The following is an 18,069-nucleotide window of genomic DNA, read 5'->3' as shown; positions in this document are numbered from 1 at the left end:
GACCAGCATCAGCAAGGCCAGTCCTTGCAACTCATCAATCAACTGGGTGCTTTTTAGGCTCTTTCCTGTGTTAGAGGTGTGCAGTGCTCAACCAACCAAGCCTGAACCAAATTTATAGGCTATGATGTGTCTCCCAGAATCTCTTGGCATACTGTGCATGTACTTCAACTACAGCCTATGTGGAGATGCAAAGTGCTGTTTCTCCTGTCACTGGTTAGCTCCGGGTGAGCCCTGAACTGTCACGATCTTCCATTTAGGACATAAATCCCAATGTATCTGCTAAATACTGCCTCTAAGGACTGGACAATTCTTTAGCGTATGTGATGATAAAACTATAAGATGTATATAGATTAGAAAAGAATAGAACAGAATAGACTGTTTCTAGTTGGAAGGGACCTACAACGATCATCTAGCCCAACTGTGTGACCAATTCAGGGCTGATCCAAAGTTAATGCATGTTCCTAATGCATGCCTTTTAAACACTGACAAGTTTGGAGCATTGACCACCTCTCTAGAAAGCATGTTCCAGTGTTTGACTACCCTCTTGATAAAGAAATGCTTCCTAATGTCCAACCTAAACCTTCCCTGGCACAGCTTTGAGTATAATAAACTGTAGGGATGCAGAGAGAGGGATATCTTGTAGAGAAAGTGATCATGTTATAAACAGCCCACATAGCCAGATAAAATTCCATCTTCACTTTTACTCAGCAGCATCTGTGAACTCAAGCAAGAAATTCCTTTTGACTTCAATACAAGTTGAACTACAAGATCTGTTTAGTGTAACCTGGCCTGCTAGTGAGGCTGGTTTGAATAGAAATGAACTCTACATCACAAGTATTTCATAATTACTTAAAGGGAATTTAAATGGTTAACCATGTGACTGTTTAACATGGCAAGTGTTTTTCTTAAGGGTTAACTAGAAGAACCTAGGCACATCTTTCTTTCTAGGAAAGATATTTGAATTTAGGCATTCATTGTCCTCCACAGCTGGAAGAAATTACAGCCAGTGAACTCAAGCAAGCTCACACTACAATGCACAGGCCTGTATACATGAGATTTTTGGGCCAAGAATTAAGCCTGAGAGATCACTTTAGGTCAAAACCTTCTTTTCAACTCATTTTGATTTCAGAAATCTTTGGACAGTAGGTCCAGTCAGCCACACCTCCAATTCTCTATTGATTGCTGGTTTTATTGTGCAGTAATGTGATAGAAGTTCAAATTTTGCAGATATTACCTTCAGCAGATAACTTTTTCCTATGGCTTTTCAAGGCAACTGGCCAAGTCTGTTCCATCAGCAGACTGTCTGGTTCACTGACCTATATTTAAAAGGGCATGTCAGGGAACGTAAACTGTAATTTTAATTTTCCCTCCTGCTCCTCCAACATGGATGCTAAAGCAATATAAATTTCCCCAGACTCCTTCATAGTCCTTCCAAAACTCAGTTACTTAGGGTTTGGTTCTTGTCTGATATATTTTTCAGCTGGTGCAGTTTTCACTTCATTCAGACTCAGAATTTAGCCCAAAGAAACCAGATTCTGAGATTTTCACATTCCTCTGAATTGGCTTAGTATGGCATCAGCAGCAAGGCAGTACTCTTCTTGTGCCAGCTCCTGGTGAGTGCCTAAGGAGACATAGCTGGTGGTCTGTCTGTACCCCCAAACAGCCTGCTTTCTTAACTGGGAAGGGGGGAGAATAGTAAGCTGCTTTACAACCACTTCTGATTCCCTGGTTAACACTGATACCTTTGCACAGCATATAGACAAAGATATAGATATATTCTCCATATTCTCCTTATTCTCCTTTTTTTTTTTTTTTTTTTTTCTGTTCAGCTTTGAGGCAGTTCTGTACCTATTCTCTTTGAACTCAGTGGAGCAATAGAAGATAACCATGGCAAATGCTAACCACCTAGTCCCTCACCTTGTCAGGTGGAAGTATTACTTGCTGCTCACTGCTGCTCACTCTTTTTTTTTTTTGTCCTGGGTAGCTTCAGATGTTTCATCACTTCTAATTATTCCAGTGAAGCATTTTTTCCCCCTTTCTTTTATTCTTTTTTTCTTTCTTTTTTTTTTTTTTTTTTTTAAGACAAAAATGCTAATGGTCAGACAGAGCAAAACAAGAAATACTGAAAGAAACATTTAAAACCAAAACAAAACAAATCTTGTAAATGGTTTGATTTCTGGGTGGGATTTTTTTGTTTGTTTACATAAAATAAATTATGTTCCAGGCTTCATGACACAATAGAATATGGATAGAGAAGGGAGAATAAAACCATTTCTGAATTTTTTAAAAATGTAATTTTATGCTTTAAAAAAGATTAAATGTCATTTATGGGAGCTGAGAATGCAACACAGATTTTTGAATATAGGACTTCAAAAAGATTATAATTGTCTCTCTTTTAAAGCAGTGATTTTCAATTTTCTTAGCTTTGCAGACCACCAACATGTTTCCCATGGAAATGTAGATTTTGTATTCTGCTGACCATAGGACTGCTTATTTTTTTAGTTGTCTCTCACAGACCTTTTGTAGTAATGCAGGATGTCCTGGGGTAACACTGATAGCACAAGGTGAAATCACAGTGCAAAAGTATTGCATCCTTCTGTCCTGTTCTATGGACACATGCAAAGCAAAACATATATGATCACATCACTGGAAGGCTTGTGTTGTTAGTTCTAGACAAACATAATTGTGAAAAGAAAAACAGAGGGGAAAAATCAGTGAGAGCATTGATGGAAACTCTGATGTTAAATGCTTAAGGGCCAAATTCCAGCACCCTTATCTCTGACGAGGACCCGTTTGCTCTTTCTCCTGCATGTTCCCACTCTAATGAAGTACAGGCAGAAAGATAAAACCGATAGCAAGTTTTGCCAGTGCTGAGCCAGTTTATATGTTTGGAGCATACACTGACAAAAGAAAATGAATTTGAACAGTATGCTCCAATTCTACCTCTGGAGTATGTTTAACTAGGCACATTGAGGAACAGAAGAATTGCCCAGACTTGTGGTCCATCTACTTCTGTCTTCAACAATGCAAGGTACCAGGGGTTTCAGCAGAGGGAATAAGAAAGCCTGCAGGAGGGGACTAAACTGTAATCTAGCATCAGGGAAGAAACAGATGCTCTCAGACAAGGTGGGATGTGTCCCTTATCTAACTCCTGTTTTTCTTTTACATATGCTATACAGGAAATGAGAGACAGAATCCAAGAATTAATAGACTAATCAGGACTGAAAATTCAGGTTCTGTCCCCTGCTTGATCATAAGGATCATACATGATCTCAGACACATCACTGACATGTGGGACATAGTAGATAAATGTGTGCAAATGTGCTAAAAATGTAAACTGGGGTAGGCAGTTCTCCCATACCTTGTACCATTAGTATGTGAAAATGTTTAGGATGGATGACTAGGTGTTTTGATGCTGCAGCAATTGGACCCAGGGCAGTATAGGGGCGTGTTGATAATAAGAAGCCAGGATGTTCCTAGTGCACTTAGGTGGACAGAACTACTGCAACAGAGCACAAAGGTCCTCTGAAATTGCTTACCTGAAGTAGGTGTGCCATGTAGCTAAGCCTAGAGACACCTAAATTTGGTCTCACTTCCCTTTGCAGAGAGAACAGGCTTCCAGCTGAGACCAGCTGCAGGACTGCTGTCTGCTCGTGACTTCCTTGCCAGCCTGGCATTTCGTGTCTTCCAGAGCACTCAGTATATAAGGCATTTCTCTTCTCCTATGCATTCCCCAGAACCATAAGTTTGATGCTCTGGCACAATCCCATCCTTCTGAATGTGCTGGGGATGATTCTCTTGGGAACAGCTCTGGAGCCCTATCCAGTAGTCCACAGAATGAAACAATTTGAGAAACTAGTAGCTGGAGAGTTAGAAGGGGAAGTCATGCATGAGAGGGTGTGGGTCTCTGTCTCTCTTGCAAAGTTGTCTGGGGAAGGAAAAGACTGGAGAATATCTGGTTTAATCTTTTCATCCTGCCTTCAGTTACCATCTGCTGGGTTTTGATTCCCTGCTGTGAAACTCTCCCAGTAAGTGCTGGCTAGACAACAGCAATTACATTTCATGAGAAATTACAAGTTCACACAGTTGCTTTTATTGTATGCTGGGACAAAACAGAGGCCTTTCAAAGATGTTGTGACAGAGGAGACTAGTGCCCATGCCATCCCAAGTGAACAATAGCCAAGGTAGTGAGGGGGCAGCTGGCTTCCCATGGCAGAAGGGAATTCTCTGACATGGTCCCTGCAGGGCCAGGCCAGGTATGGAGGCAGCTATTGTGGAGCAGTCCTCATACTACCCTTTGGGGGTCTATCGGCTAAAGTCTTTCAAGGGAAGTTCAAGCAGGGCAGGAAAAGAAACCTTTATTAAACATGAAGGTCACTTGTTTTCCAGAGACTGCTGCCATGAGTTGTTGGGTCATGTTCCCATGCTAGCTGACAAGGAGTTTGCCCAGTTCTCACAGGTAAGAAGCTTGTTCTCCTGCCTGTTGAACCAACTGCTCTGGATAGCAGGCCAGATATGCCTCAAAGGCATGCAGCTCACCGTGCTTGAAATTCTATTTTAAGACTTGATTGTGCTCGAGTTGCAACCTCCAGGAGTGGTGGGCTAGTAGTGCCCCAGGAGACATACACTCCAAGGGAGTGGTGGTACCACTCCCTGTGGACATTGTACAAAAGGAAGGGCAGGCTTGTGGGACTTCTTTGTGGGAGGGCAGGAGGATGCCACTGGAGCCTCTGCGGTGCTGTGTGTTTGAGTCTTACTGACTACACTGTTCCCCTGGCTTCCTGTCCTGCACCACATGAACCTAACCAGCCACAGCCATCGAGCCCCAGGCTGGTTCTGTCTCTGGACGTACATTTTTATCTCACATGATACTTTAATTGTGTCCATCACCATGTCATTCATTAAAGTTGTTTTTCCTTTTACAACTCACCAAATTCTCACAGCATTGCTCACACTGGTGAGGAGTCTCCAAAAAGCAAACAGGGCTTCTTTGTACAAAAAGGGACTATTTAGTATGAACAGTCAGTGTCAGACCCACATGAACTCAATGACCTCATGTAGTTAAAGACTTTAGAACTGTGAATGTGCCTCAAAACCATAGCAGAGGGAAGAAGATAACTCATATTCTAGGCTTATCAATCAGCAGCCAGTGTGGAAACCGGCAATAAGAGCAGAGAGGTTACATGGTGGAGGTCCCTGTCAGAATATCTTAAAAAGAAAGCCAGTTCACCTCATATAACGTGGTTTCCAGTTGTATCGACTTGGATAGATGCCAGTTTCCATTTTAGTCATAAATATTGGTTATTATCAGATTCAGATGAATGGTATCTAAAATATCCTAGTGGGCTATAATTTATTCTGGAAGAAACCTCTTCAGTTCAATACCAGAACTGAAGACAAAATAGAAATAAAATATTATAGCAGTTTCAAAACTTTCAGCTTTCCTCTTTTCCCATCTATAACACAGACTATACAACATGGGATCACATTAAACAAATTTTCACATTTAACTTTTTTTTTTTTCCACAAAGTATTTTCACAGTTGAAATTCACCCCATGAAAATTCTTTTTTGTTCCATTCAACATGAGATGATGAATGGTGAAAAAGCCCTAATTTTGTTTGCTGCATGATATGGCTCCCGGGATAGCTAAGAAGAGACATCTACAGATTCCTATTGTGAGAATAACAATTAGCAGGAAGTACAGATGAGACTAAACAGAATCCTCCCTGCATGGATCTGACCCACTCATAAGGGTTGTGAGAAAGAGAATGAGAGACAGAAAGGTAATGGCAAAGATAAAACCCACCTTGCTGTCCTTCGTTCTCGTGCCTCCCTATAAATCTCTGCCAGGGACAGTCCAGCATTAAGCCAAGACATGGTTAACTTTACACAGAGAATGCTGAGGATTAAACACTCATCTAATGTGGTTCCCAGTGGTATGCAGCTGGGGGCCAGGGAGAGGTAGGCATCCTGGAACCCATAGAAGGTCATTTTGGGTGACAAAGACAATGAATAGTTCATGCTATTCATGCTAGAAATGATGTGGTCCTCCCCCTTCCCCTCTTTCTCTCCCTTGGGCTGAATAATCACGCTGGTGTAACACTGCCTGCTTGCTTACTTGCTTTAGGATATTGGACTGGCTTCTCTTGGATCATCTGAAGCGGAGATTGAGAAACTAGCCACAGTAAGTACAGATGGCAGTTTAATATTGGAAGCAAAACCCAAACGATTCACTGCATATGCCTTACTGTGCTCTTCTCCAGTGTCTCAGATTAGCCACAAAAATGGGAACATCAGCAGGATTGTCTCTTCTCCTCATCCACAGGTTAGGGAGGTGCTGGAGCAGGGGCTGGAGTCCCTTTGGGGGAGCCCAGAAACATGTGATTCTACCTGAGGAAATGCTTATATTTTTTTCTTTTATCAGAATATATTGTTGAAACTCAGTTTCTACAATTTCAGCCACGGGAGGGTCTCAACTCACTTTCCAGATTCATGTAATAGACTGGATACCCAATGTGATTCCTGCATTTTCTCCTACACATGATGCAGGGAATCATCAATATTTGACTCAGCCTGTATTCATTAATGTCACAAAATAGGTGAGCAATTTAAAGCAATTTGAGAGCAGGTGCTGTCCTACTGTTCTGAGTCACTAGGCTGTATACATCTGCCAAAACAACTCATGCAACCCCTTGCTGCCATCTTGTTCTGAAAGTGGGCTGGAGGCCAGATGATTTTTTTTCTGATAATGACAGCCATTTCCCAGTCTTGATGATTTTTTCAGGAGAGGAGAGGAGCCTTACCCTCACCCAGCTGGGTGAGGCTTGTTCAGGAAAGGGGGTGGATGGAAGGTGACTGTCACTCCTGAAATTCTTCACCCAGCCCACAGCCCCACTCATGGTGAACTGGAATGAGGCATTGTGTGAAGGCTATTATGGCTCACCTAAAATCTGTCTGCATGTATCCATCTTTGGGTCAGGACTAGGTAAGACTAGCAGTATTTTTAGAGTTCAGAGAGCAAAAGGTACCAGTGCTGAATTTTTTTGTAGCATCATCCAAGTCCTGGGCTGGTGATTTGAGAGGACTCTGTGGGAAGAGGCAGTGACACGTCCACATTTCCTCTGCAATTTCCCCTCTCTGTGTCTAGCGATTTTAGAGTAAGATTACAAACCATGCTTTTGCTAGGGTTAAAAGAATTACGGGTCCTGGAGAGACATTTTGCATCATTACCCAGGTCTTGGTGAGACTAGGTGAATGCCAGTGGTTTATATAGCATTCCTCTGCAAGCAGCCTTCCCTGACCCTGAACTGGCTAGGACTAGATCAGAGATAGGGTTAAGCTTAAATAATGATGGGTCTTGTATCTGAAATCATCATAGTATCATCTAGGCTTTGGGGAAGTAGAATAACGGCACCTTTTTGAAAGGGCTACCTGCAGTTCAGTGAGAACTATGAGAACCCATTTGTGAGAACAAAATTTTGTAAGCGTCATTCAAGTATTCTGAACAGTAAACATATTCTGGATTACTGTCTCAATCTTCAATTATTTAGAAGTTAGACATCTAATCTAGGCTTGTTGTTTAGGTTCCTTTATGGGAAAATTAAGATAAAGAAGAAACTGTAATGTATTCCCTATTCTGACATAGATGTCTAACATAAATTATTTTTTTCTTTCTGGAAGCCCCTGTCATTCTCTGTTTGTTATAAAGTGAATGTAGGTAAAGCTTAGATGACAAGACAACATTTAAGGTAACTAGAAATTTATTTAAAGAATCTCCACTTCACTTGTTTTTATGGTCCATAAAATTTGTAAGACAAACTTTTAAATGCCGTTATTTAATTCAGTCTCTGGGCTTCTCTAAGCAGGTGGATCCATGTACAAGAGATGGGAGATTGCCAGTGTTCATGTCATCCACAGAGTGCCGCTAGTACCATGCCTTGTAACCTGTTAAAACAGTGAAAGCTGAAAGAACCTCACTAACTAGAAGCCAAATACAGAGTATCTAAGGAAACACTAAAAAGAATTGTTCTTCCTCCCATGGCTCATTCTCCAGTAAAAAAGACCTTCTGCATAATGAGGAGATACTTGAAAGACTTTTCACTGTGAACTATGGGTTGAAATCTGTCAGCTTCCACTGACTATAATGAAGTTCAGGGCTAAGAGGTTGCACGGTGATTTGTAACATCTTCCAATGAACCATGGGAAAGGACTTTACTATTTTATTTACCCATGTAGTTATCATTAGAATTTTTTTTCTTTTTTTTTTGGGGGGGGAAGTGAGAATGGGAACAGTGGCAAGTTTTTAAAAAATGTGTTATAATTTGTGTGTTATATATGTTCAGAGAAAAAATAGTTTTCTTAAAATATATGACTATAAAACTTGAAGATACAAAGACATTAAGGAATAAGGGTAAAAGAAAGTTAAAGGAGAAATGAGAAGCTTAAAAATGAACTGCCTGTTGAGACTGTTTTTCACAAGTTGTTCTTATTACTAGCTTTATTGGTTCACTGTCGAATTTGGTCTCTGCAAGCAAAAATGATTGATCAAAGCTTACGGGGCAGGACTGCTTTCGTCTTATGGGGAGCTTACGGTATGTGTCAAACATATGGTATTGAAGGATTTCTATAATACAGTTTTCTGAACTCTCTGCTAAAAGCAAAATATTGTTTCCTCACATAAAACAATATGATTTAAAATACTGATTGTTCTTTTGCAAAAAAAATCATGCTCCCTTCCCAGAAGCTACTGATAGGGGAAGAACTACTGTAGAATTGTACCTGTCTTCCACCTAAAGAGATGAAATGCAATGAAAACAACCATTCTGTAAAGTATAGATTTGCTTCTTAGTGCTCCTGGCCAGTAGTAAGAACAGTTGACTTTAACGTAAAACACATGCACCTTTCTGAATTACTCACTAGAGGGCAATATTATGCCTATTATGAACTCTGCTACTTCGTCCATGCCATTGACATTCATGTACACATGAATCAGAAAGGCACTGACTGACTGGAACAAATAAAGTGCGAAGAAACTCTGAATAGCATGGACATTGACAAAAAGAAGATAAATGCTTTAGTATTTTGCATTCCTAAATATGTTTCAAAACTAACCCCAGCTCAAGTTTTACGTAGGTGAAAATCTGCGTACACAGGTTTGATACTACCCCAAATGCAGGGGCATTAGTTTTCTTCCAGCACTTGCAATTTGAAGACTTTTGTGAGCACACTCTGCGGTATATGACTTGCAGTTTTCTCTCTTGATAAGCTGAGAGATCTGCATGCTCATTACCCCTCTAGAGAAATAAGTGCACCTTCCTTTTTACATACCAACCTGATCTTGTGCCTGACTGCTCATGAACGTGAGCAGGTGTGCTAGCACAGTCGCAGCACTCATCTGTAGAACAGTGGAACGTATTGTTTTGAAAGAGCAGATCAATAAGCTCCCCTACAAGGAGGCTCCGGTGCAATGCATTTTGTTTACATGTCTATCTGTCCTAGGATAAAGCTGAAGCTGCTGGTTTTTTTTCTGAGAATCTTTCAGTACTTGCTATATTCACAGCCAACAAACAGGAAACATGGGCTTGCTTTTATTTACCTGGTAAAACCCAAAAGGTCCAATATCAAAGCACAGCTCAAGGCAACATTTATTCTACTCTATCTGCAGAGCTAATCATGTCTCCAACACTTAATATCTTTCATAGTAATATGCGGCAGAGAATCTATCTGCCCGACGTTACCTCCTTTTTCTGTTTAATTTTGACACAGATGAGGGTGAAAGTTGCATCAGAAATGCTCACTTTTGGTGGCTGGAGTTAAGTGGGCTAGATTTGTGCTCTCTCTTCTCTCTTTCTACCCTTTTCTTCACCAGACACCAACAAGCTCTTCTGCTTTTGATTAAAGTAGTAGGCAAGAACTGCTTGTTCACAAAACTGTGCTATGTAACAGAAAAATACAACTACATCGCAAATTCCCTACCTCTAACATTGACAATGGAAGAAGTAGCTGTTCTTGAGTTGATAAATGGCAGATTCTTGTCATTACTTTTATCATCAGTAGTTGCTGGCTAATGCTGCTGGATAAACTTTTGATACAGCTGGGTGCACCTAGGTCTTCATCCATCATATTACTGAAATTATATGGAGATGTGATAACATTTATATTCAATAGGTAATAAATTAGGATTACTCCCCTTCCAAAAGTGTGTCCATATTGCATGTAACATCTAAGACAGTCTGAAGATGGGCAAGTAGTTCATCAGCAATGTTGCTATGTGCCTTGTATAATCCCTATGTGAGCTCTACAAGTGCTGTGTAGCTTTGGGACAGCAGCTTGGTGGGTTCTGCGCACTTCACCTTGAGCATCTGAAACTTCTTGTACACAAATTAATTATATCCATGGCCTTTAAGTGATGAAGTTTCCTTTTATGGCTGATTGATTAATCTCACTGATTTTATTTGGAACAGAACTGAAATACAGAAATGTTTCCATTTAATCATTCTAGTCTGCATAAGCATCTGATTCTAACTTCAGTATAGACAGTGGTGATGTGGGTGAAGTGCTGAGGTCCTATGCCTAAGCACCTGCTAGCAACTTGAAAATGTACACCAACTGTTTCTTCTACAGCTGAAGAGAAGAAATATGTGCAGTTCAGTGTCTATTTCATAGAAGGGATTTTTTTAGAAATACAGCAGTGGCTTGGCAGTTTTGTTAAAGAAGATGAAGACTGGAAAATAGTGAGACTCATGATAGTTTCTTGCAAAGCTCATTTTGCAGGCTTAGACTGGCTCTTGAGAAAGCTCTAGATAAGTTTTGCTACTGCTTAGGAGAAAGCCATTATCCATCCCTATAATGATCTGCCAGTCTGCTCAGTATAGGCCCAGATGTGGGCTTACGCATGGAGGCCCCAAACTCAATTCTGTATCATTTAGCTGATTGGCGTATTTGGCACAGGCTCACTGCAGCTCATGTGATGGAGGAGACATGTTTAGCAGCACGTGCAAAGCAGGGTTTTCCTCATCACTGAAAGCTTCTGAACCAGGAGTAGTAGGATGATTTGGTCACTGAGAGGGCAATAAAAAGGCATGACTTCATAAGGCTAGGTGGTTGGCTACAGTAAGATAACATCTAACAAGCTGGAGGGGGTGAGCAGCAGTACATCCAGCTAATGTTACGTGAGAAGTTAGCATCAGCAAGGAGCCTGGGAACACCCCTGAAATGCAGCCTGGACTGGCTGTCCAGGTGGGTGGATGTGTGACTGTAACCCAGGGAACAACATACTGACTGTGAAAATTTGAAAATATTTTCCTCTTCTCCACAGCACCCAGTCTGACCAGTTTGAACTCAGCTTCAGGCAGTTACTTTTTGTGGATGAGCTGATTCTGCCCAAACTCAGGGCATAACATGGGAGAAAGGCAGAGGACAAGAGGTAGAGCTAGAGGCCACCGCAGCATGAGACTTCAACTTGAATCCGTGTTATCTACCAAATCATTTAGTGACAGCAGCTAGGTATCGGAAGGGACAGAATAACAATACCCAAGACTAAAATGAACAGTTGTAATAGGTCTGACTGCTGGCCAACCTTGCCTCCTCTGAAATGCAAGAATTCCTCCCCAACAGCTCTCGGTATTGCACTGTTTATTTCGCTATATTCTGTCAGCTGTTCTACATTATCCAAAATGCTTCTCCTGTTAACACTCAGCTGGACTCTGTCCTACATACTGTAAAATCTTATGGCTCATACCACACTTCTGGCAGCACTCAGTGCTACATATGCTTTTCTTGCAGCACAACAAGTACTTAACTTGTAGAGGCCTTTAAGGCCATCCGGTTTCAAGCTGAACTTCCATTGAAATCAATGGGATTTCAGTTCTGCTTCAACCCTGACAGCATAGCAGGACCCCTGTCAGGTTTTGAGTTTCTAAAATCTTTTCCCATTAGTCCCCAGAGCTTCTAAGATTATAAGAGCAGCCTTATGTTTGTGTATACCATCCATCTTAGATTGTATGAGTGCTCTCCAAGGTTTATTCTTCAATTACACACTGAAAATGAAGAACAGGAAAACCACTATCTTTTAGCATTTTTTTTTTCCAAAAAAAGGGCCCTGTATTAATTTCTGTACCAGTTCTGCAGTAAATTGTCCTATTGGTTAAAGCAGGCCTCCAGTGATGGAGAGTTCAGGCTCAGTTCAGTGACATATCTAAAAATGTTCTTAAAGGTACTGTCTGAATTTTTCCAGTAAGCAGATTGAGCTGAAAATCTTGTGCAGTGTCACCCACTCTTACCAGCTCTTTACAAGTACCATGGGAGTTGGCATTTGGATAGTGAAATAATGAAGGGAGCCTTCTGGAGATTGTTGAAGAAGAGAGAAAAACAAACAGGCAGACCTCAAAAAAGCAGTTGGTGCTGAAAGACTGTCCCTAGGTGGATGGAGTCCACTGTCCAGGCTGCAAGGCAGAAAGAAAGGTCTTGATGTTGACTAGGTTGAGTTGCCTTTTTCCTTTTTGTTTGTAGACAGAACATTTCACCAAAGTGGCCATGGCACACACCATCCTGGCTAATTGGAGGCCAAACCAGCTTTTAGGCACATCTATGGTGCAGTTCAAATGGTACTGGAGCAGAGCTAGCTTTAAACTAACTCACACAGGTTTCAGGGGCAAACTCTTCAGGAACTCACTTTGAACCTGAGCTACCTGGCCTTCCCAGGACACTGTGCAGGTACTAAACAACCAACACCGATACCTACGCAATCACACTGCCACCGCCTCTGCTGCTGGCTGGTTTTGAGGTAGCTCCAGTATGCCTAAATAAATGATGGATGTGCCCATGGTCTGCAGTCCGGAGGTAAGGGAAAATGTAGAAGAATCTGAGAAGAATGTAAAGAAGATCCTCTGTGGGACCGAAACACACACACATAGAGTATAGTGCATATTTATATTTTGGGTTTCAGGGAAGCTTTTAGGCTGCTTAACTGGCGTGGGAACTATGCAGAAAATACCAGGAGCATTCTGTCTGTTCTTCAGTGCAGCAGGAAATGTGAGATTTGTGACATGGGCTGGGGATTTTGAAATAGTGCTGCACACTACTGTGAGTCTTCTATGGTACTGGTTGAAAAAAAGCAGCATGGTACTATTTTTCTTCTAGATATTCAGATTTTGGGGGGTGGCATATGCTTTCCTGTCAGAGAAAGTGGATATGGTACCAAATCGTACATCACTGTAATACAGGAAAGATATATTTTTTCTTTTTTTAAAAAATTGTTTTTATTAATTTTATTGATTGCTAGTTGTCAAAAGCAGATTTCACCTGTGAAAGAACAGGAATTGACATTACCTTTAACTATTCCACAAAGAGCATTTCACAGCCCAGCAGGCACTAATTCTTGCTATGTTCATTCACCTGTTGTAACCTGTGTTGTTCCTGTTACAAAGTACGCTTTATCAAACAAGCCAGCGTACAAGCCTTTTGATCCAGAAGTGGCTGCAGTTCACCCCTATCAGGATCAAGCCTTCCAACCTGTCTATTTTATAGCAGAAAGTTTGGAAGATGCCAAGGCCAAGCTTCAGTAAGTAAAGTGTTTGTCGGTGTTTTCATTGAGGGGTGCACAGTGCCTTGAATCATAACCTCAAATACATCTACTACTACTGCAATAACCATGACACACTGTCTCACCACACACTTTATCTGCACAGTGGCTTTTTTTTTACAACAAAGTTAAACATGAGATTGTTTATCTGATAAAATATCTGTAGAAAAAAAACCAACCTATATATTGTTATGCCCTGTCCCATGCTTCATTTTAGCAATCCTTAATTTTGACAGCTTTTGAGGTAAATTCTGTAGCTGGATAGTGAGAGTAGAGCACAATAGCCCAGTTCGGGTGTGTCCATGCTAGTCCATACAAATAGGAGGTCATGGAGAGCTGATTTACCCAAGGTCACATGGAAATTTTATAGCAGACTCAGGAATTAACATGGATCAGCAAGGGGCTTAAATACAAGATTGCCTAGCTCTTCTGATTATATCTGCACAAGAATGCAGAATCAGCATTCACAGGCAATCTAATTTCTACAAAGCAGCTGACTGCAATCAAAATATTTAATTTGAAATATTATTTCAAATTAGCTTGAGGTGTTTCTAAATGCATTTCTTTGACTCTGTTAAGTTATGCAATAAGGATTAAAAAAAAAAAAAGTTTTTAAAGCAGGGTGTGAATTCTGCCCTTCATTTCTAACAGAGCAACATGACCAGTTCTGGCTGGAGGCAGGAGGTTGGTTGTGGAGCTACTGGGGAGCATGTAGGAGCTGAAATGAGGAATTTATTAGAGGAAGAGGACTTGGGCCAGACTTATTCCCTACTCCCCCTCATCTTTTCCCCAGAAGCACTGGCTGCTGGGGTTATAGCAATGGCAAATTAGGCTCCTCATCTTAAATCTGAAGGTTCACATTAAATTATTATCTTGGCACTGTGTAAAAACATGGCTGAGAACTTGAGAACTTTCTGGCAGAATAGAGAAGACTCTCAAGAGCACTTGACTCAGGCAAACCTGAAAAGAACTTACAAGGACAAGGAATATACCATTCTCAGACTTGAAGCTTTTTCCTATATTTTTTCAAGATAGTTACGCAGACAAAGCTGCTCAGAATAGCCAAAGGCACAAGAATCTCTCAGAACGGAAAACATGAGGCCAAGTCAGTACAGGGGCTTCCTACCAGCATGTACTTAATGGAAACATTGTCAAAAATGGCAGGCAACCATGTTTTTTCTTTTAATATACATGACAAAATAGCCCAGGATGCCTAGTATCAACAGGTTTTTAGCATTTTACTCAGGAAGAGCTACTCCAGGTTATTTCTTGGAAGTGAAGGCAGCAGACATGATGTGTTCCTGCATTCCTCAGCTTGTGGTTGCAATAACTGTGAATTGAGTTAATGTAGAGCTGTAAGAGCATCGACGGGTCTGAGCCAGGCATGCTGAAAAGCAGGCACTGCAGATCTTCTAGACTGCATGAAGTTCAGCCAGGCGAGGATATATTGCACCAGACAATGTTAAGGAGTAACAGTGAGGAGGATGCCACATCAGCCTCTACTCCCCAATAAGTCCGTGCCTACATACTGAGAAATCAGGTCCTGCAGGTTTTATACTTAGGGAAATGGCTTCCGAACTAGCAGCTCTGTTTTCTTCCCCCACAGAAACTATGTGATGAAGCTCAAGAAGCCATTTTCTCTGCTCTTTGACCCCTTCACCAGCAGCATAGAAGTTACAAACACGCCTCAGAAAGTCAAGAGGGCACTTGATCAGATGAAAAAGGAACTGAAATACCTCAGTTTGACCCTTGAAAACCTCTCTTAAAACTACAGCATTACATCTCACCTGGCACTGAGATACTTGTAGACGGTTCCAGCACTTGAAGATTTAGTGATGAAGTTGTAGTTGCATGCGAAAATCTTTAACCCACAAATAACTCTGTTAAGCTAATCTTTTCGCTGTAATTTAGGCTGCTGATTTAGCCACATTAATGAGTTCCTATTGAGTATGCTTCAATGACAAACAAGACCAAATTACTCCAATTTTTGGTAGGTGATATGAGCTACAGCTGTTTGGAGTATGTTTTTCTGTTAGTATTGCATCCCTTATTTTTTTTTATTCGTCTGCCACCTTTTCAAGTTATATGTCACAAACTAGCACAGTAAATCTTCAGCCACACAGTCTTTTACTTGCTGTTTAAATGACATGCTAACAATCTTTTAGGTTGGCTAGCTGCCTACAGTAAGCAGTCCTTGCAGCTAGCAAGTCATTTCTGCTAGTAATTACCATTAGCTATTCTGCTCACAAACTGTGAATGGTTCCCTCACAATGCGCAAATATACACATTTTGTAAGAGGAACCCTTTACCTCTGCTCACTATTTATTTTTTAGACACTCATCTCGTTCTGTAGCTTTCAAGTATGGCTAAATAATTTCCTGTCGTATCTGAGATCACAGAATATTTGTCCCTTGGCTGAAAAAAAGGCAGAAAATAATAGACCCATGATACTCTGTCTCTGTCACTTACAAGGATGCTTAATTTGAAAGGGAAATTTGGGTTCTTGTAAGGAAATCTGTGTATAATGAAGGATTTTTGAAGAAGCCTATAAGAAATAGAGTCCCATTGGTTTTTCATGGGATTCAAATAATCCTGGAGACCTTTAAAAATCTTTGTTTCTTATTGATGTCATGATGACTGTAGTAATAACCAAAAAGACAAATCTACTGAACATCTAGTGTAAAACCTAAGATCTACCACTAGCAGCTGTATAGCCTTGCTATGGAAACAATATGTCCTCCAACTTGTCCTGCCTCCCTCTCCAGTCCCTCTCTGAGGTGTGTCTGAAATTTATCTACACTCTTCATATCACGTTTCCCAGAATCCATCCCATAACTGCCTTTTCCAGACTTTCATATTCTTCTTGTCCACCTCCTTCCTCTACTATCCACAAGTAGACTAGTTCAGGAAAGGAAGAAGAGGTTCATCCTTAGAAGGATTCCCTCTCCTCTGAGCAACAGCACAAACAGACAGGGTTGATGCAGGTTACAGGTATGGCATAAGCAGGGACAGTGCGGATCCTGTGACCCAAGCTGGGTGACAGTGATCCACAAATATCAGTGTAGAATTATCCTATAGCTTAGGAGCTCTCCTGATTCTTTCAAACATATATTTAGCACGTGGCAGACAGCAAGCTTGTCCACTGCTATCCACCAACTGTCAGTGCACATGGTCTGAACTCTGAGGTAAATATGAGGTGGTTTGGCTCTTGGTGGAAAAGGAGTCATCATCTCTGCCTTAACTGGTCACTGTGGGATAGGAGCACGTACACAGAAAGTCACAACAGAGCAGTTCACATGCTGTTACTTCATACAAAGCTTATCTCACCGTAATTTGTCCACGTGCCAGGCTCTAAAGAAACTGTCTTACTGAAAGTTAATGGGATTTTGTCTCTTAAATTTTCATGTCTATAAGCACTTCAGAAAATTTTCCCATGGGCAGTAATAGAGTATTCAAGATCTGGGGAGCTGTTGTAACAGCTCTATTTTATTAAAATGTGGTGATGCCTGAAAAATTTGGAAGTATCTTGGAAAAAATGGCTATGAGACCCCTTCCTCAAAAGCAGGAACATCCCAAGTTTGTTCTTTTTTTTTTTTTTTTTTTTTTTTTTTTTTCCCATTTAAGTCCAGGATTCTTCAATTCTACTCCAGGAGAACACTTGCGTATCATAAAACCTGTTTTGCTAGAGATTCAGACAGAGCTGAAGGGAGTTCCTTTTTTTCCAGTGTTATTTCTGCTGTGAAGGAAGATGATCTCTCAGCATACTTTCATGGATTTAATTCTAATTATCCTGCTCATGCACACACACACACACAAATACCATTTCTCTTCAGAGCAATTTGTTTTGTTACATATTGTAATAATTTATCTGTCTACTTCCTGCCAATTGGTGCATAGGCAAAAATGCTTGATAGCTCACAACAGCTTGTTTTCAGAAGTATTATTTTCATCAATCAGTTGTTTTATAGTGAAAATTGAACCATGTGCTCCAGTTTTGTGTGTTTTCTTTTTCTTTCTTTTTAAGTGTAAGATAATGCCAGAGCGGAAGAGCTATCAAAATATTTTTTATAGATGGACTCTGTAGGCCATAGGGTCCTTTTCATGTATACCCTCTGAAACGGTTGAATGTGGAGTTTAGACTTGAGTTTGGCTATTGCTCAGAACAGACCTATATTTGGAAGAAATGAGAGACCTGATGGATTTGTTTTGCCCAAGGCCTAACACTTTCCTTGGAGGGACTCCAGGCCCGCCCACACATCCTTGTCTTTTCCAGTTCCTGTAGCAAGGAGAGAAAAAGAAACCATTTGGAGCCAGATTCTCCCACCCTTACACACGCTGAGTAGTACCCGATCTCTCAAGCAATCCCAGCAACAGTACCGAGCCTATTTGAGGTGCTGTACACAGACAGTAAGAGCAGGATTATCAAAACCTCTGCAAGTCCACTTGTTTTTTTATTGTCTCAATGACAGTCAGCCTGAATACACA

At 40.9% G+C, this 18,069-nt stretch overlaps 1 protein-coding gene across 1 annotated transcript in view; it reads left to right on the top strand.

Annotated features, from left to right (window-relative positions):
- LOC104467547 (tyrosine 3-monooxygenase-like) overlaps positions 1 to 15,350 on the top strand; it is a 30,283-nt gene extending 14,933 nt beyond the window's left edge. The window contains 6 exon segments of the mRNA XM_010081361.1: positions 3,606 to 3,741; positions 4,390 to 4,459; positions 6,130 to 6,186; positions 8,498 to 8,593; positions 13,430 to 13,563; positions 15,191 to 15,350. Of these exon segments, the coding sequence (XP_010079663.1) occupies positions 3,606 to 3,741; positions 4,390 to 4,459; positions 6,130 to 6,186; positions 8,498 to 8,593; positions 13,430 to 13,563; positions 15,191 to 15,350 (653 nt within the window).
- Positions 15,351 to 18,069: the final 2,719 nt, after the last annotated feature.

Source organism: Pterocles gutturalis, unplaced genomic scaffold (assembly GCF_000699245.1).
Source record: "Pterocles gutturalis isolate BGI_N339 unplaced genomic scaffold, ASM69924v1 scaffold19899, whole genome shotgun sequence".
NCBI classification, from domain to species: Eukaryota; Metazoa; Chordata; class Aves; order Pterocliformes; family Pteroclidae; genus Pterocles; species Pterocles gutturalis.
Note: the sequence above shows the minus strand (reverse complement) of the source record. Positions and strands in the feature narration are given on the sequence as shown.